Source organism: Dreissena polymorpha, chromosome 4 (assembly GCF_020536995.1).
Source record: "Dreissena polymorpha isolate Duluth1 chromosome 4, UMN_Dpol_1.0, whole genome shotgun sequence".
Taxonomy (NCBI): domain Eukaryota; kingdom Metazoa; phylum Mollusca; class Bivalvia; order Myida; family Dreissenidae; genus Dreissena; species Dreissena polymorpha.
The window spans coordinates 137,149,906-137,174,332 of NC_068358.1; the positions used below are offsets into that span (position 1 = coordinate 137,149,906).

Below are 24,427 nucleotides of genomic sequence, written 5' to 3' on the forward strand. Positions count from 1 at the left end.
AGGGATCTTTTCACGCTTTGGTAAATTGACAAAATTGAAAAAAGTTGTTTCAGATTCGCACATTTTCGTTTTAGTTATGATATTTGTGAGGAAACAGTAATACTGAACATTTACCATGGTCTAATATAGCCATTATATGCATCTTTTGACGATTTTAAAACCTAAAAATTATAAAGCGTTGCAACGCGAAACGATTGAATAATTTGGAGAGTTCTGTTTTTGTCGTGAAACTACGAAGATTGCTTATATAAGGTATAAAATACGTCTACTAAGTGTACTCGGCGGAATAGCTCAGTAGGCTAAAGCGCTTTTACTTCAGGACTCTGGCAGGACTCCAGGGGTCACTGGTTCGAAACCTGGTCCGGGCAATGTTCTTTTCCTTTTTTTAATTTTATTCTTGATTTTTTACTGGAGCTTTTACGATCCAATGTTTACATTTATCGTTATAAAGCATTTAATGAATAAGTTAAAAAATGCCAAAATCTGTGAAAAGGCACCTTTAAGTCTTTTTATTTACTAAATTGACTCAATGTCCTTGAAATTTACTAAAATGTCTTGATGATTTTGAAATTTACTAGAATGACTGAATAATGAAGTCACTTAATATCCTTTAAATTTGCTAAAATCACTCAATAGCCTTGAAATATTTGTATTTCAGGCCAGACAGGGAAGTTCTACTGTGGTATGAAAGTTCTTACAAGTGACAATGAAAGTGCTGGCTTCTGCGGCCCCATCACAGGCTCCAACTGCGGCCCCTGTGCAGCCCTTAACAAGGAGGAGGATGAGGACAGGGCAGAGACTGAACATGCCCCACCCCCCTCGGGGCCCATGATTGACAGCTGGACATGGGGCCAGGAACCTGGTAGGAGTGGCATGCCATTCTTAGAAGTTGATTTGTTAGCTTGACCTTTCACTAATATTTGGAGCTATAATATTTGCCTGTTAGTTGTGGCATTATTCTATGATATTGTGTTATGTTGTTTTCAGAATGCACACGCTTATCTAGGATGACACGTACATGTAACGCGCATGCTTTAGGCCAAGTTTTCCCAGCATTAGGTTTATTTGAGTTGACTTAGTCAGAGTTTTGTCTTCATTTCAAACACCGAATTACATTTTGTCTACATGTACATATAAGACACCAAATTACATTTTGTCTTCGTTTCAGACACTGTATTACATTTTGTCTTCATTTGTTACACTGAGTTATATTTAATCTACATTCTTACAGTGAGTTACATTTCGTCTAAATTTCAGATGCTGAGTTAATTTTGTCTACATTTCTAAAACTTAGTAACATTTTTGTTCACATTTCAGACACCGAGATGATTGTATTTCATTTCGACCATATTTCGGACACCGAGTTACAGTTCATCTATATTTAAGACATTGAGTTAAATTATGTCTACTTTTCAGACACAAAGTTACATTTTTTCCACATTTCGGACATTGAGATACATTTTGTCCACGTTTCGGACACTAAGTTACATTTTGTCTATATTTAAGACACTGAGTTACATTTTTTGCCACATTTCAGACACTGTGTTAAATTTTTTGCCACATTTCAGACACTGTGTTACATTTTTTCAACTTTTCAGACACAGAGAAGCTGGAGGACTGCCTAATCTCGCTGCTACACGAAAGCCAGCAGCTGTGCACAGAGGCGGCCTGCACGTCCCTGTCTGTGACTCGTCTGCAGCAACGCCTGGCCGTGATGGAGCGCTACTTCAGTGCCATGTCACGCCAGGTGCCCCCGGAAAAGAGCGGACCTTCCAAGAAGTCACAGACCAATCAGACCAACCTGAATAAACAGAAGAGGTGGGTGTCAACTGGCAATCAAGTGTGGAATCTGAAGGATTTGAATCTATTTTAATGCATACTCATTTTGGTTGGTTGATACTTTTGTATTTTCCACCAGCATCTTTATTTTTGTAAACAGAACACATTATTTTCTTTCATAATGTATTACAGCAAAAATGAATTTGAATACCTTGTAGGAGATAAAATAAATCTTGAACATGCGGACGTTCTATGACCCCTATGCGATTGATCATTACACTTTTTCCATTTATTATCGCACCTTTTTCCAGTCTTCACATGCAAGCCCAAATTCTTATATTATTGAGATCAAGAAATGTTACAAGTTCACATATTGGACACTGAAAATATAATGAAGCTTCATTTACAATACTAGGGATGCAGGCCTGTGCTAATTTTAATAAATGACATTTGCTGTATCATGCAAAAATGAGTCTTTATGCCATATGCGGCCAGCGAAGCTCCAGACCAGCGTGCGCCATTTGCACTGTCTGCTCAGGGGCTTCCCTCTCCTCTATAAATCATGCAAGGTTTTGTGGTCTCATTAGTAAACAGAGTAGCACCATACCAGACTTGGGTCATGTAGAGTACAATCAAATAAAGTGCTATTGTCTTTCAAGCAACGTGAAACCAACGGAGAAAGCTTCCATGGGCCTGGCAAGAGTTGGCTCGAGGGCTGCGCTAAGTTTTGCCTTTGCATTTCTCCGGCGGGCCTGGCGATCAGGAGAAGACTCGGATCTGTGCTCGGATCTGCTACAGGAGAGTCTGGAGGCTCTGCAGTCTCTGCCGGAGGCGAGCCTTTTTGATGAGCCGTCCGTCTCTGGAGTATGGCTGGACGTTGTGGATAGAGCCGGGAAATTCCTGCATACTGTTGTAGCTGGGTAAGTTATGACACTCCAACATTATCCTGTGTGTTTATATGTATTAGATAAGTATCATTTATTCTCTTGCATTTCCTTCAACTATTTTTTTTAAATAAAGTATAAAATACAAATTAAAAAGCAGCAGATCTTACAAAAACTTAAAGCAAATAATGTGGAAATGACTTGTTAAAGTAAGTACATGATTTGTTACTCCTACTAAAAGTATTTTATCCCACTTTTACAGCGAATTTGGTTGATTAAAGCCCCATTGATTAAATATCATATATAATCAACGGCAGGAAATGAAGTCAACATTTCAACGAAATGACGTCATAAACCCAGCGAAATTATCCAGGCAAACTAATTTTGTTTAAATAAAAAGGTTTACAAAATAAAAAGTGGGATAAATAGAATAATAGATTAGTGTTGATTATAGATCAGGTTTATCATGCTCGGCATGAAAACGAAAAAGCACTCGCCAAGGCTCGTGCTTTTTATTTTCTAAGCCTCGCATGATAAACCTGATCTATAATCAACACTAACCTATTATTCTCTATGTAACTTTATTGTAACATAAGGAATTAGTGAGCCTTCCTCTCAGAAAACGGGGTTTGATGCATTTTCATAAAGTATCGTCCCATATAAGCCTACGCAATCCCCACAGGCTTATCAGGGACAACACTTTCTGCTTAAACAGGATTTTCACTAAGAACAGACTTTCTTAAAACGGAAAATATCATAAAAGCATAACATGTTGTCCCTGATCAGCCTCTGTGGACTGCACAGGCTAATATGAGATGCTTCACAACATGCAGGGGGGATCATTTTCATTTGCACTATGTACTCACTTTGTTCTGCTTATGTAGTGACCTGAACAGCAGTGCGCAGACCAGCAAGTTGCCAGTACCAGTGTCAGACCAGCAGCTGGCTCTAGCCCTGATCCTGGAGATAGCCGTACAGCGTGGAACCCTCCATCACATGCTAGCCTGCGTCATGCTTCTGCTCAACCTTTGGAACAACAGTCACCATGACTATGACAACAGAGTGCGGTGTAACCTGTACAGCGCCCCCCTCATCCCCGTGCTGAAGAGGCTTCAGCATATTCCGAGTGCGAAGTCGAGAGTGCCTGACCATGCTAAATGGGATGAGGTATAGACATAGAATTTAGTGCCTGTAATTTTGTATAAGTGCCAAAGTTAAGTAGCGCAGCAATGTTTGCAATTTTGCTAACCCCATGAATTTGTTAATATTTCAGCCAGTCGTAATAGGCCCATCAGTGAGGTAAAAATTTACTGTTAAACCGTTTTGAGATTACATTTGTGTAAAGTATCATCCCAGATTAGCTTTGATAGTCTCCACAGGCTTATCTTGTATGACACTTTCTGTTTGTATGAAATTTTTCGTTTAAATGACGTTTCTTCTATGCAAAATTGCAGTCATAGCGGAAAGGGTCATCCCTGATTAGCTTTTAAAGATTACACAGGCTTATCTCGGAAGACTCTTGTACGCACATGCATTTAGCCTGGTTTTCCCATAGCACCACTCATATCGACTATTATGTATTGCAGACAAACTACTACGTGAGCCCAACAGAGTGTTTCTTGAAGTACCTGACCTACCCAGAGGACCCAAGCATGCCCATCGACCTGAGGATGAGTGCCCTGGTGATCATGTCTCACCTTGACAGGCTCTGTCAGCCACTGCTGCCCCTTAACCCCTCACTCAAGGTAACACACTAGAAAGAATAGAAAGAATTGTACTCACCGTGCTTGTGTACTTTTTTGCTCGACTATTATATATGAAATATATATAGTGGAGCTAACCTACTTACCCTGGCGTCAGCGTTCCCGTGTCCGTTTGCGTCCAAATGTTAAAGTTTGCGTACTACCCCAAATATTTTCAATGTCCTTTGACATATTGCTTTCATATTTTGCATACTTGTTTACCATCATGACCCCAACCTATAAACAAGAGCAGACAACTGTATCAAGCATTTTGACAGAATTATGGCCCTATTTATACTTAGAATATGCATATTATTGATATGTCTATGTTAAAGTTTGCGTACTACCCCAAATATTTCCTGTGTCCCTTGACATATTGCTTTCATATTTTGCATACTTGTTAACAATCATGACCCCAACCTATAAACAAGACCAAACAACTGTATCAAGCATTTTGTCAGAATTATTGCCCCTTTTATACTTAGAATATGCATATTATTGATAAATCTATGTTAAAGTTTGTGTACTACCCCAAATATTTCCTGTGTCCCTTGACATATTGCATTCATATTTTGCATACTGGTTAACCAACATAACCCCAACCTATAAACAAGAGCAGACAACTGTATCAAACATTTTGACAGAATTATGGCCCCTTTTATGCTTAGAATATGCATATTATAGATAAATCTATGTTAAAGTTTGACAAAACAACACTTACCTTACATACCACAATGCGCTCCACCCAAACCATCCCCCACGCCCCCCAGACTCCCCCCCAACCCCCAACCCCCCCCCCCCCAAAAATAATTTGTTTCTTATTTTTGAAAGATCATCTATTAAATGATCACACCCACCCCCCCCCCCCCCTCTCCATGATTGCATGATGGCTTAGGTTATATTAGGTTATATTGTTAAGCACTCGAATAGTCGAGTGCGCTGTCCTCTGACAGCTCTTGTTTTACCCCCCCCCCCCAGAGGGAAACAAAATATACTAAAATAGGGATGAAATGGATTAAACTATTGATTGAAACTTAGCAAACAGGTGACATGTTTTGTAAAGGTTAACCTTTTTTAATAATGTGTTTTTAATGGAATAAATATTGTGATTTACTTTGTGTGCGCAACATATTGCCAACTTACACTAATACCTACTAAAAAAAACATGACACACCAAAAAATGGGAATCAATAATGTCTCTTATAAACACAGAAATAAAACATTAAATAAGAACTTTTTTATTACAAATAGGGGGTAAGTTTATATTATTGGCCCCAGGATATATATTTTTTTCGGTTTTGTTGGTCCTAGACTGATTGGGGTCATGAAAGATCGATTGAAAATCCTAAACAGTCGGTCTGATTTTGTTTGCTAAAATTCCCATGTCATGAAATTGATTACACAGTGCACATGCTAACACCCCCTAATAACATTCATATCGTATCTCGATTAGGTGTGATAAACCATTCGCTGCAGTCTCTAAACCAGTCAGGACCAGTTTATTGCACGTCAGACCAAGAATCAAAAACTTGTAAACAGCGGATTAAAGACGCATCCGAAATAAAGGAGGGTGGTCGAAAATTGTGCACCTTATTCACTAAAAGCACGCGCTGTAACTTAACAAAACATGCCGATATATTTTCCACCAGCGTAATAATCTGGTAATATTATTATGAATGAAAGTCGCGGATCTGATCGACAGAACAGCGGAAAGTTATTTTTATGGGCGAAACTTCACATCAAATAGTACACAAGAAAAATAATATACATTGTATAAATCTTTAGTAAAAACCGCATAAGAATCGAAATAATTTGTGTACTTTATAGTTTGTTGTTGAATAACCCACAACCGGAAAATTAGATGCGTGGTTTAATATCACTTGTGCTTCGTTCTTGTGATTTAATCCCTACACATCTAAACTATCGGCGGTGGGTTATTTGACAACAAACTATAACGTACACGAATTATTTCTAATTTTTTTGGTTTTGTTATTGTCAGTAGCCAACCCATGTGCAATTGTAGCCACCCTACGCACAGACATTTGTTTGGTTCAGTGCATGTTTGTAAGCTATTATCGAGTCGACAACGATTTAAAACACCAGTATAGACTTACAAAGATTAATAATATTGACAACAATGAAAAAAGTCTGATAAAACAACACAGAACAACAATGAAATAGCAAATGATAAAACCAGTTAAGAAAACTCGTATGTCCCGTTAAAAAAATGATTTAGGGAATTTTACTGGTACATTTATTATACCACCTTCATGAATGGCAAAATCAATGATATATTATTTTAACGTAATTTGTCATAATTTCGGACATCAATTTTTGGATACTTTTTCCCCATTTATATCCAGACCGATTGATGTTGCTGGAAAATATGATCCCTGATTGGCCCTATTGTTTTGTTTTACTCGCGAACATTGAGTTTGCAAACTGTGGGGACAAAACGATATAGGCCTAAACATTATTTACTCATTTATTTAACCCTCAATAAAAATCAATCTGTTTATAATAATAAATTAGGAAATTTTACTGTTGAAGTATTGTTTTAAAAGCTTTGTGAATAAGGGAATCGTATCTTTGAAGTCTTGATACTACATGTTCTTAGTTTTTAATTCTTCATCAATAGGTGAAAATTACCATTGACATTTTACTAGAACTAAGTTTTTAATGCTTCATGAATGAATGAATGTTACCTTTGAATGTGTGTTACCTCTTTGCTATTAACACTTCAGAATCAACGTCACAACATGAGTCAGGAGGTGATAGCATGGGGCTGGTTTGCGTGGAAGGGAGCTAACCCCTCTTCCCCCACGGCAGGGCCAGTCATTCTTGACTTCCTAAATGAAGTAGGTGGAGTTCAGCAGGTGGTGTGCGGTGAGAAGGTCCTCATCGTCCTTGCAGGCAACGGCAACGTGTACCTGGTGTCGTACGCATCCGAGGCAGCGGTGAGTGGTTTGAATTTGTTTGCTCTAATCTCTCAGATAAGCATTTGGACCCATTCGCATTCCCTAAGAATATAAAATTAAATAGAAGATCTTTTTAAATAGATTCATGTTTTGAAAGGCTTTCTTTCCAACCCTATGATACTGATGATCAGCAAACAGCATACATCCTGAACAGAGTGGGAGTTACTCGCAGGCTGTTCTGTTTTTATGCGTTTTGCAAATCGCAATTTCCACTTTGCTTCTGAGTTGAAAAGGGTTGGCCTTTTTTGGAAACAGACATTCATGTCACAATGGCAGAAGGAACAGACGTGTGCGGTTGGCTTAATTTAAATAAAATTTCTGAAAGATATAAAAGACAAAGTTGTAAAAAGAAAAGAACTACATAGAAATAATTCCAACTGATAACATATATGTTGCTATAAAATGTGTAAAAAATGTGCTACCTCCTGGGTGGTCTATTTCCCACTATGCATCAGAACTCCAAACCCTTGGTTATTATTGCAATAACCAACACTAAGCCGTATATTATTTATTTATTGAATAATACCCTCTCGGTCCATTTCGAATGCATCAGAACTGCAAACCCTTATTATTGCAATAAGCAACTTTAAGCCGTAAATTATTTCTTTATTAAAATATGTTATGTATACATAAACTCTGCAGTCGATGTACATGATGAGTGGTTTTGGTGAGCGTGAGGTGGTGAGGCTAGCAGCGCACCCTGATGGCAAGCACTACCTTGCTCTAACCAAGGACGGGGAGGTGTTCTCCTGGGGCAGCGGAGACGGGGGCAGGCTGGGACATGGCGACAACATGTACGTAGGGGTCCATCAGTAGTAGGACCTCTTACATCATGTAGAGATGCTTAGTCTAAGATCAGACAGATTTTGATAGAAATTCAAAAATTGTGTTAATATAAATAATAAATAAATAAATTATGCTTTAATTCTATTAAAGACTATTAAGATCTTGGTGATTTCTGTCTCACTTAGGTGAGATAATATAGAGATTTTATTATGCCCCCAGTAGAGTGGCATATAGCAGTTGAACTGTCCGTCAGTATGTCCGTCTGTCTGTCCGTCCATGCGTCCGTCCGTCCGAAAACTTAACATTGCCCATGACTTTTGCAATATTGAAGATAGCAACTTGATATTTGGCATGCATGTGTATCTCATGGAGCTGTACATTTTGAGTGGTGAAAGGTCATGGTCATCCTTCAAGATCAAAGGTCAAATATATGGCTTCAAAGCAGTGCAGTAGGGGGCATTGTGTTTCTGACAAACACATCTCTTGTTTATATGCAATCCTGAAATGCAGATGGTTGGTTTTGTTTTAAAATGGTAAAATGCCTTTCCTCAGACCATCCATAGTTACATTTATTTTGAAGTGACATTTTCTTTGGCTTTCATATTGTTCAGTGTTTTGTTTGACCTTTGGGGAAAAGGTGGCGGAGTAATTTAGATGGGGAATTAACGGCAAATGAGGAACATTTTTTCAAATCAGCACAAAGACAGGTTCATTTTCTAGTTTATAATGAAACATTTATCAAAGTCTCTGCTGCAAATGTAAAATAAGATTATCCGCAAACTTAGTTTAATGCAATATTTATGCAATCATTACCAAATTTTTTTCCAGATATAGTGATTTTTTTTCAAAATTAAGTTTACTGGAAGAATGGACTTTTAAAGTTAGTAAAAAAAAAAATATACCTTTTGAGTAGGAAAATCAGGCAGAATTTCACCTCTAATTAGCGCAAAAAAGGGAGTTGCTCAAACTCTTAATCCATAATAATGGAGAAAACTGCCGCTTTGCATTTATAGCCTGAGAGAAGAACCGACTCTGATCAAGTCCCTATCTGGCAAGAACATCGTGCACATAGCCTGTGGCAGTACGTACAGTGCAGCTGTCACTGGTCATGGGGAGCTGTACATGTGGGGTCGCGGTAACTACGGGAGACTGGGGCTGGGGGGCACTGAGGATCAGACTGTGCCCAACTTGGTGATGGCCTTGAAAGGTCACCGGGTCATTGACGTGGCATGTGGTAGCGGTGATGCCCAGTCGCTGGCTGTAACGGACACAGGTGAGAAATACTGAGGCTTTGTAAGATGATAAACAATGAAAAAAAGTTATATCCATATCCTTGTTAGCATCGTCATTGATATGTGTTTTAAATTCTGTTAACATTCTGAATGTTTTGGAAAATAAGGGAATATTCTCATCATTTGTGAATAAAACTTAAAGTGACAAATATTTTGTAAAAATGCAAAGCTTTAATTACTGATCGTTTTTCTCCAACCTTGACAGTGTTTGTACATTTGTAAAAAATTAATGGAGCAATTGTAACTGCTACTTCTTGAACTGTAATTTTTGTACAGTATGCACCATGATTATATCCTACATAATAATTGTAGTTACCCTTTATTGGTTGGGTGATGGATGGATGCGCCATAATAATTGTAGTTACCCTTTATTGGTTGGGTGATGGATGGATGCGCCATAATAATTGTAGTTACCCTTTATTCGTTGGGTGATGGATGGATGCGCCATAATAATTGCTAATACTTCTCCATGCCCAGGTGCCCTATATTCGTGGGGAGATGGAGACTATGGCAAGCTGGGGCGTGGCGGCAGTGATGGCTGTAAGACTCCCAAGGTCGTAGAGAAACTCATGGGTCAGGATGTGGTGAAAGTCTTCTGTGGGGCACAGTTCAGCATGGCCCTCACCAAGAGTGGGACAGTCTTTTCCTGGTAAGTTAACATGTGTAAGTTATTTGTGCCTATTTTTCAGCAAGATTTCAAAAATGTTAAAAATCCTGGTAATTAGCTTGGGGTATGTGGGCAGGTGCGCAGACAGCTGATGCCAAACAAGTGGTTTTGGGTAAATTGCTTAAGTTGGCTAAATATAACATTTTTATGTAACAAGTTTGCATGGAGAGCTAGCTTTGGGATTTTATTTTGGCCGTGTCTGGTCAAGGTCACTGTTACTTAAAATAGAAAATCAGTATTGGCTCAATAATTTGAGTTTTGATGCAAATATTGCACAAAAATAGTGTGGGAAGGTAGCTTGCATGACGACTTTGCTTATTATTGCTTTTGGGATCAGTCTGGACAAGGTCAATGTAACTAAAAATATTAAAAGGAATCAGCATACATCCAGACAATAACAGCATGAAACAATCTTCATAAAACTAGAGATATAACATGCTCGCATTGAGATTGTATTTTAGTCGTTTAGGTAAGGTATCAAGATCACTGTAATTGAAAATAACTTATAGGTGTTATTATATTATTTTATATCTGACAGATATCAGATTCTGTGAGACACATGGTTTGACAAGTCAGTGTGGTGACAAGTATTGCTTTGTCCGAATATCTTTATTTTGTTTGTGGAAAAATTCTGAAATTATGCATTTTTGTAGCTTTCATGCAGACCTAGCTTGGCACTGCATTTGGGGCCTGTTAGAAAAAGGTCAAGGTCTCTGTTACTAGTACTGCATTTGGGGCCTGTTAGATCAAGGTCAAGGTCTCTGTTACTAGTACTGCATTTGGGGCCTGTTAGATCAAGGTCAAGGTCTCTGTTACTAGTACTGCATTTGGGGCCTGTTAGATCAAGGTCAATGTCTCTGTTACTAGTACTGCATTTGGGGCCTGTTAGATCAAATTCAAGGTCTCTGTTACTAAAAATACAAGAAACTGTTTTCCACTTAACAACTTGAGTTTTGATAGAGATATTGCATGGAAAGTATGTGAGTAGATAGCTTACATACAGACATAGCTTTGTTGTTTGGTGGCGTTGCCATGTTTTTTTAAATTGTAGTCAAACACTGTAGTTACTGGAAACATATTGACATTGAAAATGTTTTTGGAAAGGATCTTGATATTATATTTCATCAAAGATATTCTAAAAACATTTTTCCTCAATCTGTACTCAAAAGCTTTTTGTTTGTGAGCCAACCAAATATACACATTTACATCTTAAATAAAGATTTTGTGAAGAAATAGAGGATATTTGTTGGATTCGGTGGATTACTGATTTTAATTCACGAGTGATCATAGAAAATATATTTTTTTCTATGATCACGAGTGAATTAAAATCGATAATCCACTTAATCCAACCAATTTTCTTTTTATTTTATACCTTTTTGAACAGTTTATATACATTGTTAAAGAGTTTAACCAAAGAATTTCACTGGGATAATGACGTTATTTCGTCAAAAAATTGACGTCATTTCACAGTAAACAGTGAAAATTATTGATAATTTTCACTGATAATTTTCACTGTTTAAAACAGTGAAATTATCAGTTTTAATTCACTGATATTTCTCTATAAACCACCGGAAAGCATAAAATAAATGCTCATTGTCTTGGTTATTTATCTTTTTCCTATAGTTTGTAGTTAATCTTGCAGTAATTAGAGATGAGAGGAATTTTCATAAATCTTATATAATTTTGTAATTGTGTGTCTTGTTAAGGGGCAAGGGGGACAACTTTCGTCTGGGTCATGGCACTGAGGAGCATGTTAGGGTCCCAAAGCAGATCCAGTATTTCGGAGGCAGAAAGATTGTTGACATGTCTGTAGGCTCCATGCATTGCCTGGCCGTCACAGAGGATGGAGATGTGAGTACAAGTGGTGTTGCCAATATACAAAACGCTCTGGGAAAACGGTGCTTAATGCCTATGTGAATGAGTCAGGCACATAATATGTGATAAAAATGTTCAGTTGTTTAACATGTTGCTGTGAAGTTGTTATATTTAAAAAAAGGCAACTATTTTTAATAAATGCTGACACAAGAAAACATTATATAACAAATCTGATTTAGACTTTCTGGATCAGATATTTGTTTGCACTTTGTATTCACCTTTGGTCTCTGGCATATAATGTGGTATTAGCCAGCATAATATACTGTTGATCTCAGCAATTGTCTTTGTCATTATTGCATATGAACAGTTTATATAACTTTAATATTAATAACTTATTAGTCAATAATTTTATAAAATACAAAAGTAAAATATTATTGCAATTAATTATCAGTATTGTAATTATGGCGATTTTGAGGGTATATATGTGATAACATGGTGTCTCCAACAAATGCTTTGAATAATTATAGAATACAGTTGTTAACGTTGTTTTTTAACTCGTGTAGGTGTATGGCTGGGGCAGAAATGAGCATGGGCAGCTGGGTGACCCGTCAATCCAGTTCTTGACTGAGCCCACTCTACTGCCTGGACTGGAGGGAAAGAAAATCATAGGGGCCTCATGTGGCAACTCTCAGGTATTGGGCTCAATTACCATGTTAATACATAGAATGTTTAAGTTTAACCTTGAACTATTATAATCTGTTACTAAATTGTGCATGGTTGTCCACATTTATGATAAATTTAAAATGATGGATTTGTTCACTATTTTCAATAACCTTTTTACTGTGTTTACTTGGATACGTATTTCATTGAATACTTTAACAACTACAATTTTGGAGGTATACTAGGTACCTAAATGCCTTTAATGCCTTTCATTTCAGTATATAATTGAATATTTATATTAATTAAATACATCACAGATACAGTATTTTCAATATTTTCTATGCTTTTAACGAATAGAGTTTTGTCTGGTCCTATGGCGGCCATGCGACGGTCAGCATGCGGGTGCCTTTCGTTGTGGACGTGACTCGGGCCACTTTCGAGCTGTTGGACGACCTACTGGGGGAGGTGTGTGATGGAATGGATGCCCAGACTGACTGGCCACCACCCCAAGAGAAGGAGTGTATGGCGGTCGCAGGCCTAAATCTACTCAATCTGCAGGTAGTTTGGTGTTGTTTTTACTCTTTGAAATAAAGTTATCTAATATAGTGTTCATTTTTGTTTTCATCTATGAGAATATAAATAATGCCAGTTTGATCTCTGATTTCTGCTTATCAATGCTCTAGGAGCATTTAAAGATTTTCCCATGTGGCATCAAGTACTGCTTCTAGACTGGAAACAATTTGGCTAATACTTTTAATGCTTTTTCGGGGCTTAATGCATGTGGCATGTGTCATCCCAGATTAGCCTGTGCAGTCCGTACAGGCTAATCAGGGAAACACTTTGATTGGATCTTTCTTAAGAAGAGTCTTCCTTCAAAAGGAAAAATACAATAAAAGTGGAAAGTGTTGTCCTAGGCTAATCTTGAGGTACAGGTCTGAAGCCCATTTTTCATAAAAAGACTTCTCATATCATCACATTACAGCTGCATGCCGCCATCTCTCACAATGAGAATCTAGAGCAGCTGGGTCTGAACCCTGGTAGCTCCCTGGTGACCAGCCTCAAGAGGAGGATTGTCTCCCTTGCCAGCAACAGCGGAGTTATCTCCACTGTCCAGATGGCCGCACAGAACACGCTGCAGAACGGCTGGTCCATACTGCTGCCTACAGCAGAAGAGAGAGCTAGGACCCTCTCTATGCTTCTGTCTTCTGGAGGTTTTTTTTTTTTTAACACAATCAACTGTAACTTGGAAACGGAGAATATCTTATCTTTTTGCATACAATTGCAGATTGAATGGGGGTGTTTATGTGTATTTTTGGAAATGGACGTGTGATTGTGTCTTATTCATGTCGGGTGCATTCAGAAGTTCATTACGTTTTATTACAAATTGCTTAAATACTTTAAGTTAAAACAAACTGTATTTCTGAGGACAAAACAAAAGTTATCAGGATGCTTTTAAAATGATAAAATAAGTAATAACTATGTAAGTCATTTTCAGAATAGTGAACAAATTATACATTTGTATTTATGTAATCAAATTATAATTTTATTAGGGTTAAACAAGTTCCATGCTTAACTTTTAATAGTAATTTAATGCATACATTTTAATGAGTTTTTTACTTTGCAACAAGAAAAAAACATATTAAAACAATGTAAAAAGGATGTTTAATTTATGAATTATGATTTTAAAAGCAAAATCTATATAAGTAATATACAATTTGTATTCACATTTGTTGTTATTTGGTTATTGACCACCCACCCCATACATTCACAAGGTCATACAGAGGCAGGGGGCATGAGCTCAGGGCAGCAGTTCATGACCAACCTCCTCGTGACCAGCCTCATGGCTGATGGGGGGCTGGAGTTTGCAATGGAGGCAGCCATCAAGAAGGAGTCGGACTCCTTGGAGGAAAGAAAGGTAGAATTTGGAGGAGATTTGATCCTTGGTGTGGTAAATCTGGGCAAAATGTATTTGCATAATATGTCATCCCAGTTTGGCCTGTGCAGTCTGCCAATCAGGGATGACACTTTCTGCCTGAATTTGATTTGAGTTTTATAAGAGACTCCTCTTAAATGAAAATGTATAATAGATGAAAGTATAGTCCCTGATTAGCTTGTGCAATCGCAGAGGCAAATCGGGCATCTTATTTTAATGCACATAAATGAAGCCCCGTTTCTCAGAACAAGGTTTATTTTAAAACAAACGTTACTGAAGTAATGACATGCTAGGTTGAAATGCGGCAAGCACCTCATAATAATGATTTCTAAGGAAAAGCTGAGTTCATGTTATATGACACAATTTTGTAATGAGCCATTGGTATGTTTTGGGCGTGAGAATCCTCTTAGCCATCATAGTGCTATTTCCTTCTTCCATTCAAATATTTGCTTTGCCACTGACTAAATTTCATAACCATTAGATTTTTATGTTGAATGTCTATGATACTGGATTTTTCTTGTATTATGCTGTCCACTTTGTTGCTAGATGTATTGTTAATATAAAATCAGATTCAGGGGTGTGAGTATTAATCCGTTCAATTGATTTCCTCCTTTGCAATGCCTAGGTTGCTTAACAACAAGTTTAACAGTTTCTGAATCTATGTACAAGCAAAGAAAATCCTATGTGAGTGTTAAGTATTTTTCTCAGGCAGAATATGTAATAATAATTTTACTTTCAATATATATTTGTTGAAAACTAGACCTGGTAATGAAGACTCCCATATTGTGTGTACATGTTCCACAGAGCGTGGCTGGGAAGCACAGCAGGAAGTCGAGCTTGGATTCCGGAGTTCCAGTGAAGATCGAACCCCGTCCTGAAGGGGAGGATGCCAGCGCCACCATACCCCTACTGCAGCTCATTGAACAGTTACTGAGGTAGGAAAGTCTCTATTGTGATACCAGCCATGTTAGGGGGAAAAAGGGGTCTAATGTCATATGCAGTCAGTGTAGCTCCAGGCCAACTTGCTCATTCACACAGCCTGGTCAGGAGCTACCAAGACTTTTGACAAGACTGCACCACTGCGCAAGCTCGTCTTGAGCTACCCTGGCTGCATATCGCAAAAGACTCACAAGACCCCTCTTTGCATGACGCCGCTCATTTTGTTATATGCTTTAGGTTGTGATTAGTCACAAAGCAACTATACTGACAAATACAGGGAACAATCTAAACAAACAAATCAAGTTCCTGAAGACTGATAAATAGAATATCACTTTGCCAAACATTGTTCAAATCTGGAAAAACAAAAATTAATGGTTGTATAAATAAGTTGTTGTAAAACAATAATTTTAAGGAGAAAAAATTACTTTTCTGTATCATTTGCATGTGATTAAAGATTTACAATCCCACTTTCCATTCTCCAGGAACTCATGCCTGCACACCCAGCTGCTGCTCCATAACCTGGCCCGTGATGGTGTGGTCAAGATGGAGGATGCGGTGGTGCGTGACTCCTCCCCCAGCCTTGACCTGCTCCTACAGTTCCAGAGGCTGCTGGTAGCCAGAATGTTCCCCAAACAGGGCTTCCTCACTGTGCCTTCAGATCTCGGTAATGGCGTGCTCTAACAATCTGACAATCACAGAGAGGGGATAAATTAGGAGCCTACTCACTTGCCAATTTTCCCTAAGTGGCCCTAATAGCTTGTCTGAAAAACTCATGAATCCTCTGTACAAGAAAAGAAGCGAGGCTACCATTACCAAAATATTTTAGAAATATACTTTTTTAGTATTGGCCAAAATATTTAAGTATTTTTTTTGTTGCCTTCAGTCCTAATGTCTAAATGGCTGATAAGCCTTGCCTACTGAATATCTGTCAATGCTTTCACTGTTTTGTATCTCTGTTAAATCACATTGTTCACAACTTTCTGATAACTGTTCTAAGTGTTAATTTTACAATACTGAAATATCTGTTTTCATTTTACTGATTCTGTATTTAACTTTGGGCTCTCATTTCAGTGATTATTTTACAGATTCTGTATTGCCAAATTCTGGATCACTGTTTATGCCCCTGGTAGTCAGTCAGTCAGTCTGTCCGTCGGTCCTAAAACTTTAACATTTGCAATAACTTTTGCAATATTGAACATAGCAACTAGATATTTGGCATGCATGTGTATCTCAAGGAGCTGCACATTTTGAGCGGTGAAAAGTCAAGATCATCCTTCAAGGTCAAACGTCAAATATATGGCTTCAAAGTGGAACATTAGGGGCATTTTGTCTCTGACAAACACATCTTTTGTGTTTTCATTTTACAGATTTTGTATTCAGGGGTGTCAATTTTCCAGATTATTCCGGAAATCCGGATTTGAGCCGTCCAGGGTTGATTTTGAGGTGAATGTAAATCCGATGAGTTTGTTTAAGGCGGGTGGGGGTAGGGACAAAATTCTTTTAGTGCGGGATCATTTCAGAACGAATATTGTTATAGCATCGTCGGCATTCCGGACATTTGCCCTTGGTACCGATTTTATTTATTGATTTCTGATTGGTAAGCGGCTGGCACTGACATGAGCAGGCACTGGCAAAGTAAAGCACTGCAATATCATATTTTAAAACAATATGTTAATCAAATTATATATTGACTGCGTATTTGCTAGGTAACTGGTTACTGGTTTTCATTTTCTGCAGTCAAACGATATGCATTTTTAATTTCATTTGCAAATGATGTATTGCGACATGTTTTAGGACAGTAGTTTTCGGATACGCTGGTTTGTTAATTACATTTCGAAGTTCTTAATATCATTTGTTTATAATGACAAATACACCTGCGGTGTTACGAATGGTTTGGTTTATAATATTTCGCATTGTACTCACCAGAAATTGCACCTAGAAAGACTATAAAAAAAGAACAATAAGCTAGGGCTCGGGGGGGGGGGGGGCCCTCTCTTCCCTTTATTCTACGGCTTAATTTTCCGGATTTCAAATTTGGGCCATTTGACACCCCTGTGTATTTCTAAATGTTGATTCTCACTTTCAGTGATCATTTTGCTGATTATTTATTGCTGAATTCTAGTCCTTACTTTAAGTGATCATTTTTACAGAATCTGTATTGCTGATTTCTGGTTCTCCCTTTTAGTTCTCATTTAAGAAATAAATCTTGTCCTGGGAAAACTCAGCTTAATGCATTTGCATAAAGTGTCATCCTAGATTAGTCATCACGGATGACACTTTCCGCTGTTACATTAACAATTTTATATAAAAGAAGTCTCATTTAAACGAAAATCAAGTTAAGGCATAAAGTATTAAACCTCATTAGCCTGTGTGGACTGCACAGGCTTATCTGGGATGACACTAAGCACATGCATTTAGCCCAGATTTCCCAGAACGAGGAGAAAATACTTAAGTCTCTGGTTCCCATGGTTAGCATTCATTTTTACAGATTCTGAGTTGCTCGGCTGTGGATCCCTGCTGAGGAAGTACATAGGGCTACTGTGTAACCATGTGACTGACATACTGCCGCTGGGCTCAAGTCTGGCCTCCAACAGTGGCAAGCACTTCTCTCTTGTGTCCAGGATTATCACGAGCGATGTCACAGGTAAGCAAACTTGTCTTGCTTAGTACAACTGCCCCCTTAATCACAGGTATATTGATCTGGGTAATGCTGGAGTCTTTATTTAAGCTCAATTACCTCGAATCCCTAAGGCATATTGAAACACTATCGAGTCTGTTTCCTGTATTGAACAAGTACATAGCATCTTTGAGGGACATCTAAAGAACACATCCACAGTAGGGATAGAAACCCATGAACTTCCGGTCGCTAGAGAACACCATATCCACTTTGCCACAGCGACCTCAAATATTGAAATGGGTTCTTGTCCATGTGTTGAAACAGGAATACTGGTTCATTATATAAGTTTGATCAGATATGGTTAAATACTCTTATCATCTCATGGTCAGGTTCATACCAAATCATTTATTTGTTTTTTTATTATTATAAACCTCATGATCTGTAACATTGCTTGCCTATATTTCCCAGGGGTGTTACTGCCGGAGCTGTTGACCTGCCTAGTGCTGCTGCAGCTGAAAAGTCCGGTTGTCGTGGAGACGGCTGGTGCGGTTCCCGTCTTGGAGCAGATACTGGACATCCTGGACAAGTTCAACACGCTGGCTCCTGGCCTATATAGGGAGGAGAAGGAGGACCTTTCGTGGCCCGGCGTATGGAGTGAGTAGACAGTCAAAAGCTGGGCTTACTGCATGTGCTTAAAGTGTCATCCTATATAAGCCTGTATAGTCCACACAGGCTAATCATAGATAACAATTTCCGCTTTTAAAACATTTTTTTAGACATGATGACTTTGTGACGGTAACTATGGGGGGGTTTGAGTTTGAGCTACGTTTTTAAAGCATTTTCAACTCAAGTAAATGTTTTATTGCCATGTCACATGTTTTTCTTTCATGATGTCAGGTGTTGATAAAAAAGAGGTGACTTTAAATGTTTTTTGGGTAATTTGAAAATTTATTTGGGAACTTGTTCTGTTTCTGAATGAAGTTAATTAAGAAATATACACACACAAAATTAAATGTGTACAAATTGATTCACTAATAAAATTTACATAAATATCTCTTTTTTTGTTTATACAATGACCGATATTCCAACACAATTCCTTAGAGTTTGACATAAGTTATATATTAAATCAGTGAATGGTCAGAATGACCTTAAGAGTCGTTACCTATTGGGTTTAGACAACATTTATTATGGATTATACGAAATTCCCACATGATTTTTAAATGGGATGGACTTCATTTTGCCTCAGGTCAGAACAGTGACAAGGTGTCCCACAAGTCTCCAGAGGATGTTCAGGTGATCCGCAGAGCTGACCTTGAGAACCACAACAAGGATGGGGGCATGTGGGTCGTCCTGCATGGCAAGGTCTATGACATCCAGGACTTCAAGACAAAGGTGAATAATAGAGCAATCTTGTAAATAGTATTTGTCGTTATTGCTTACATTGAGTATGACTTTAATGAGGTCAAACAAATAAATCACGAAGACTTCAGAAGAGAGGTATGCTATGTCAATCATTTCATTTTACATGCAATCAATTGTTTTGCTTAGCCTCACATCAACAAGGTTTGTTTGACATTGGTTTGAGCCATTTGGAAAGTGTGGATTGGATTGTTAGCTCATCTATTTTTTGAAAAAAAATTATGAGCTATTGTCATCACCTTGGCGTCCGGTTAAGTTTTGCGTTTAGGTCCACTTTTCTCAGAAAGTATCAATGCTGTTGCATTCAAACTTGGTACACTTTCTTACTATCATGAGGGGACTGGGCAGGCAAAGTTAGATAACTCTGGCATGCATTTTGACAGAATTATGTGCCCTTTTTATACTTAGAAAATTGAAAATTTTGGTTAAGTTTTGTGTTTAGGTCCATTTTATTCCTTAAGTATCAAAGCTATTGCTTTCATACTTGCAACACTTACTAACTATCATAAGGGGACTGTGCAGGCAAAGTTATGTAACTCTGACTGGCATTTTGACAGAATTATGTGCCCTTTTTATACTTAGAAAATTGAAAATTTGGTTAAGTTTTGTGTTTAGGTCCACTTTATTCCTACAGTATCAAGGCTATTGCTTTCATTCTTGCAACACTTATTAACTATCATAAGGGGACTGTGCAGGCAAAGTTATGTAACTCTGACTGGCATTTGGATGGAATTATGGGCCCTTTATACTTAGAAATTTGAAAATTTGGTTAAGTTTTGTGTTTTGGTCCACTTTACCCCTAAAGTATCATAGATATTGCTTTCATACTTGGAACACTCGTAAGCTATCATAAGAGTACAGTAAAAAGACAAGTTGCATAACTCTGGTTGTCATTTTTACGGAATTATGGCCCTTTTTTGACTAAGTAACTTTGAATATATGGTTAAATTTTGCGTTTCGATCCACTTTACTTCTAAAGTATCAAGGCTATTGCTTTCAAACTTATCAAGGCTATTGCTTTCAAACTTCAAATACTTTCATGCTATCATGAGGTTACTATACCTGGCAAGTTGAATTTTACCTTGACCTTTGAATGACCTTGACTCTCAAGGTCAAATTATTAAATTTTGCTAAAATTGCCATGACTTCTTTATTTATGATTTGATTTGATTGATACTTTGACAAAACTACTCTTACCTGACATACCACAATAAACTCCACCCAAACCATCCCCCGTGCCCCCCCCCCCCCCCAGTTTTTTTTATTTATTTATTTATTTATTATTATATTTTTTTTAAGATCATCTCACAAATGACCACCACACCCTCTTACTTTACCAACCCCCTCCCACCCCACCCCCCCAACTTTTTATGTATAGTGGGGGACATATTGTTTTTGCCCTGTCTGTTGGTCTGTTGGTTGGTTGGTTGGTTTGCGCCAACTTTAACATTTTGCAATAACTTTTGCTATATTGAAGATAGCAACTTCATATTTGGCATGCATGTGTATCTCATGGAGCTGCACATTTTGAGTGGTGAAAGGTCAAGGTCATCCTTCAAGGTCAGAGGTCAAATATATGTGGCAAAAATCGCTCATTTTATGAATACTTTTTCAATATTGAAGATAGCAACTTGATATTTGGCTTGCATGTGTATCTCATGGAGCTGCACATTTTGAGTGGTGAAAGGTCAAGGTCATCCTTCAAGGTCAGAGGTCAAATACATGTGGCCCAAATCGCTTATTTTATGAATACTTTTGCAATATTGAAGATAGCAACTTGATATTTGGCATGCATGTGTATCTCATGGAGCTGCACATTTTGAGTGGTGAAAGGTCAAGGTCAAGGTCATCCTTCAAGGTCAAATATATGGGTCAAAATTGCGCATGTAATGTCACTTCTGCAATATTGAAGCTAGCAATTTTATATTTGAAACGCGTGTGTATCTCAAGGAGCTGCACATTTTGAGTGGTGAAGGGTCAAGGTCAAGGTCATCCTACAAGGTCAAACGTCATATAGGGGGACATTGTGTTTCACAAACACATCTTGTTCTTTTTGAAACGGTTAAAAAACTCAAATATTTATTTTTATTATTTTATTTTTGAAATACCGTCCAACTATTACACCCAAGAATCCCCCCCACCCACCCCCCCCCCCACCCCGAATTTTTTTTTTGTTTTTTTTTTTGCATTTTTTTCCCCGCATTTTTGGAAGATAATGTAATAAATGTCCACACCCTCAAACTATACACCCCTCTTCACTCCACCCCTCCCTCCTTTGTGATTGAAATTGAGAGTCCCTTCACCTTTAAAAAGAAAATAGATGAGGGGTCTGCACCCGCAAGGCGGTGCTCTTGTTAGTACTGTGAGGTTTTTGTCACAGATTGACCCCTAAAAAGGTGGCTATGTATATACCTATTGATCAGTAAGGTAATATTAACAGCAAAGTAAAAATTTCTAAATGAAAATTATAATGTTTGTTCTTGCATTATTATGCCCCCCTCCCTTCAAAAGAGCAGGGACATATTGCTTTGCAGCTGTCCATCCATCAATAGGTAGGTGAGTAGGTAGGTCAGTAGGTTGGTCTGAAGGTAGGTCAGTTGGTTGGTCAGTTGGTTGGTCAGTGAGAAGGTAGGTCAGTAGGAACATGAGTAGGTAGGTCATTAGGATGGTCCGTAGGTTGGGCTGTAGGTTGGTCAGTTGGTTGGGCTGTAGGTTGGTCAGTTGGTTGGTCAGTAGGTTGTTCTGTAGGTTGGTCAGTAGGTAGGTCAGTTGGTTGGGCTGTAGGTTGGTCAGTTGGTTGGGCTGTAGGTTGGTCAGTTGGTTGGGCTGTAGGTTGGTCAGTTGGTTGGTAAGTAGGTTGGGCTGTAGGTAGGTCAGTAGGTTGGGCTGTAGGTAGGTCAGTAGGTTGGGCTGTAGGTAGGTCAGTAGGTTGGGCGTTAGGTAGGTCAGTAGGTTGGGCTGTAGGTAGGTCAGTAGGTTGGACTGTAGGTAGGGCTGTAGGTTGGTCAGTCGATAGGTCAGTAGGTTGGGCTGTAGGTTGGGCTGTAGATAGGGCTGTAGGCTGGTCAGTTGATAGGTCAGTAGGTTGGTCAGTAGGTTGGGCTGTAGATAGGTCAGTAGGTTGGGCTGTAGGTTGGGCTGTAGATAGGGCTGTAGGTTGGTCAGTCGATAGGTCAGTAGGTTGGGCTGTTGATAGGTCAGTAGGTTGGGCTGTAGGTTGGTCAGTAGGTTGGGCTGTAGGTTGGTCAGTAGGTTGGGCTGTAGGTAGGTCAGTAGGTTGGTCAGTTGGTTGGACTGTAGTTAGGTCAGTCGGTAGGTCAGTAGGTTGGTCAGTAGGTTTGACTGTAGGTAGGTCAGTAGGTTGGTCAGAAGGTTGGGCTGTAGCTAGGTCAGTAGGTTGGGCTGTAGGTTGGTCAGTTGGTTGGGCTGTTGGTTGGTCAGTCAGTAGGTCAGTAGGGTGGGCTGTAGGTTGGTCAGTAGGTTGGTCAGTAGGTAGGTCAGTAATTAGGTCAGTAGGTTGGTCAGTAGGTTGGGCTGTAGGTTGGTCAGTAGGTTGGTCAGTAGGTATGTCAGTAGGTTGGACTGTAGGTAGGTCAGTAGGTTAGACTGTAGGTTGGTCAGTAGGTAGGGCTGAAGGTTGGTTAGTCGATAGGTCAGTAGGTTGTTCAGTAGGTTGGTCAGTAGGTAGGTCAGTAGGTTGGGCTGTAGGTTGGTCAGTCGGTTGGGCTGTAGGTAGGGCTGTAGGTTGGTCAGTCAATAGGTCAGTAGGTAGGGCTGTAGGTTGGGAAGTAGGTAGGTCAGTAGGTTCGGCTGTAGGTTGGGTAGTAGGTTGGGCTGTAGGTTGGGCTGAAGGTTGGTCAGTTGGTTGGTCAGTAGGTTGGGCTGTAGGTAGGTCAGTAGGTTGGGCTGAAGGTAGGTCAGTAGGTTGGGCTGTAGGTAGGTCAGTTGGTTGGTCTGTAGATTGGGCTGTAGGTAGGTCAGTAGGTTGAGCTGTAGGTTGGTCAGAGATTAGTCAGTTGGGCTGTAGGTAGTTCAGTAGGTTGGGCTGTAGTTAGGTCAGTAAGTTGGTCAGTAGGTAGGTCAGTAGGTTGGTCAGTAGGTTGGGCTGTTGGTTGGTTGGTCAGTCAATAGGTCAGTAGGTTGGGCTGTAGGTAGGTCAGTAGGTTTGGCTGTATGTAGGTCAGTAGGTTGGGCTGTAGGTAGGGCTGTAGGTTGGTCAGTCGATAGGTCAGTAGGTTAGGCTGTAGGTAGGTCAGTAGGTTGGGCTGTAGGTAGGTCAGTAGGTTGGGCTGTAGGTAAGGCTGTAGGTTGGTCAGTCAATAGGTCAGTAGGTTGGGCTGTAGGTAGGTCAGTAGGTTGGGCTGTAGGTAGGTCAGTAGGTTGGGCTGTAGGTAGGTCAGTAGATTGGTCAGTAGGTTGGGCTGTAGGTAGGTCAGTAGGTTGGGCTGTAGGTAGGTCAGTAGGTTGGGCTGTAGGTAGGTCAGTAGGTAGGGCTGTAGGTAGGTCAGTAGGTAGGTCAGTAGGTTGGGCTGTAGGTAGGTCAGTAGGTTGGGCTGTAGGTAGGTCAGTAGGTTGGTCAGTCGGTAGGTCAGTAGGATGGTTTTGCAATATCTACAGAAGCAGGTATGGTGGTTACTTGGGAGAAAAGAAAGACACGTATTGATCATGAAGTCTAAGGTCAAAGTAAATATAGCTATTCTAACAGAAAAATTGTTTCAACAAATTTCTTGGGAACACTTTGATATACAGTTATGCACATTTTTATAGTGGTTACTTGGTTGAAAGGATAGAAGCCTTACAATTTTGATTTGCCAAGGTCAAAGGTCAATGTCATATGGGTTTGTAACATGAAATTTGTTTTAGGACAATATTTTGAGAATCCTCTGACGTATGATCATGCAAATTGGTTTAGTGAT

The 24,427-nt window shown here is 39.0% G+C and overlaps 1 protein-coding gene across 4 annotated transcripts in view; it reads left to right on the plus strand.

The window, feature by feature from the left end:
- LOC127876751 (E3 ubiquitin-protein ligase HERC2-like) overlaps positions 1-24,427 on the plus strand; it is a 151,743-nt gene that overhangs the window by 36,501 nt on the left and 90,815 nt on the right. For all 4 annotated transcript variants that reach the window (XM_052422186.1, XM_052422185.1, XM_052422184.1 and 1 more), the window contains exons 4-22: positions 659-862; positions 1,599-1,818; positions 2,439-2,699; positions 3,548-3,830; positions 4,250-4,408; positions 7,150-7,362; positions 8,026-8,177; positions 9,183-9,442; positions 9,939-10,110; positions 11,835-11,979; positions 12,507-12,635; positions 12,961-13,161; positions 13,586-13,814; positions 14,376-14,518; positions 15,341-15,471; positions 15,958-16,139; positions 17,964-18,119; positions 18,561-18,746; positions 19,339-19,484. In XM_052422186.1, coding sequence (XP_052278146.1) covers positions 659-862; positions 1,599-1,818; positions 2,439-2,699; positions 3,548-3,830; positions 4,250-4,408; positions 7,150-7,362; positions 8,026-8,177; positions 9,183-9,442; positions 9,939-10,110; positions 11,835-11,979; positions 12,507-12,635; positions 12,961-13,161; positions 13,586-13,814; positions 14,376-14,518; positions 15,341-15,471; positions 15,958-16,139; positions 17,964-18,119; positions 18,561-18,746; positions 19,339-19,484 — 3,572 coding nt within the window. The remainder of the gene's footprint in view (positions 1-658; positions 863-1,598; positions 1,819-2,438; positions 2,700-3,547; positions 3,831-4,249; positions 4,409-7,149; positions 7,363-8,025; positions 8,178-9,182; positions 9,443-9,938; positions 10,111-11,834; positions 11,980-12,506; positions 12,636-12,960; positions 13,162-13,585; positions 13,815-14,375; positions 14,519-15,340; positions 15,472-15,957; positions 16,140-17,963; positions 18,120-18,560; positions 18,747-19,338; positions 19,485-24,427) is intronic.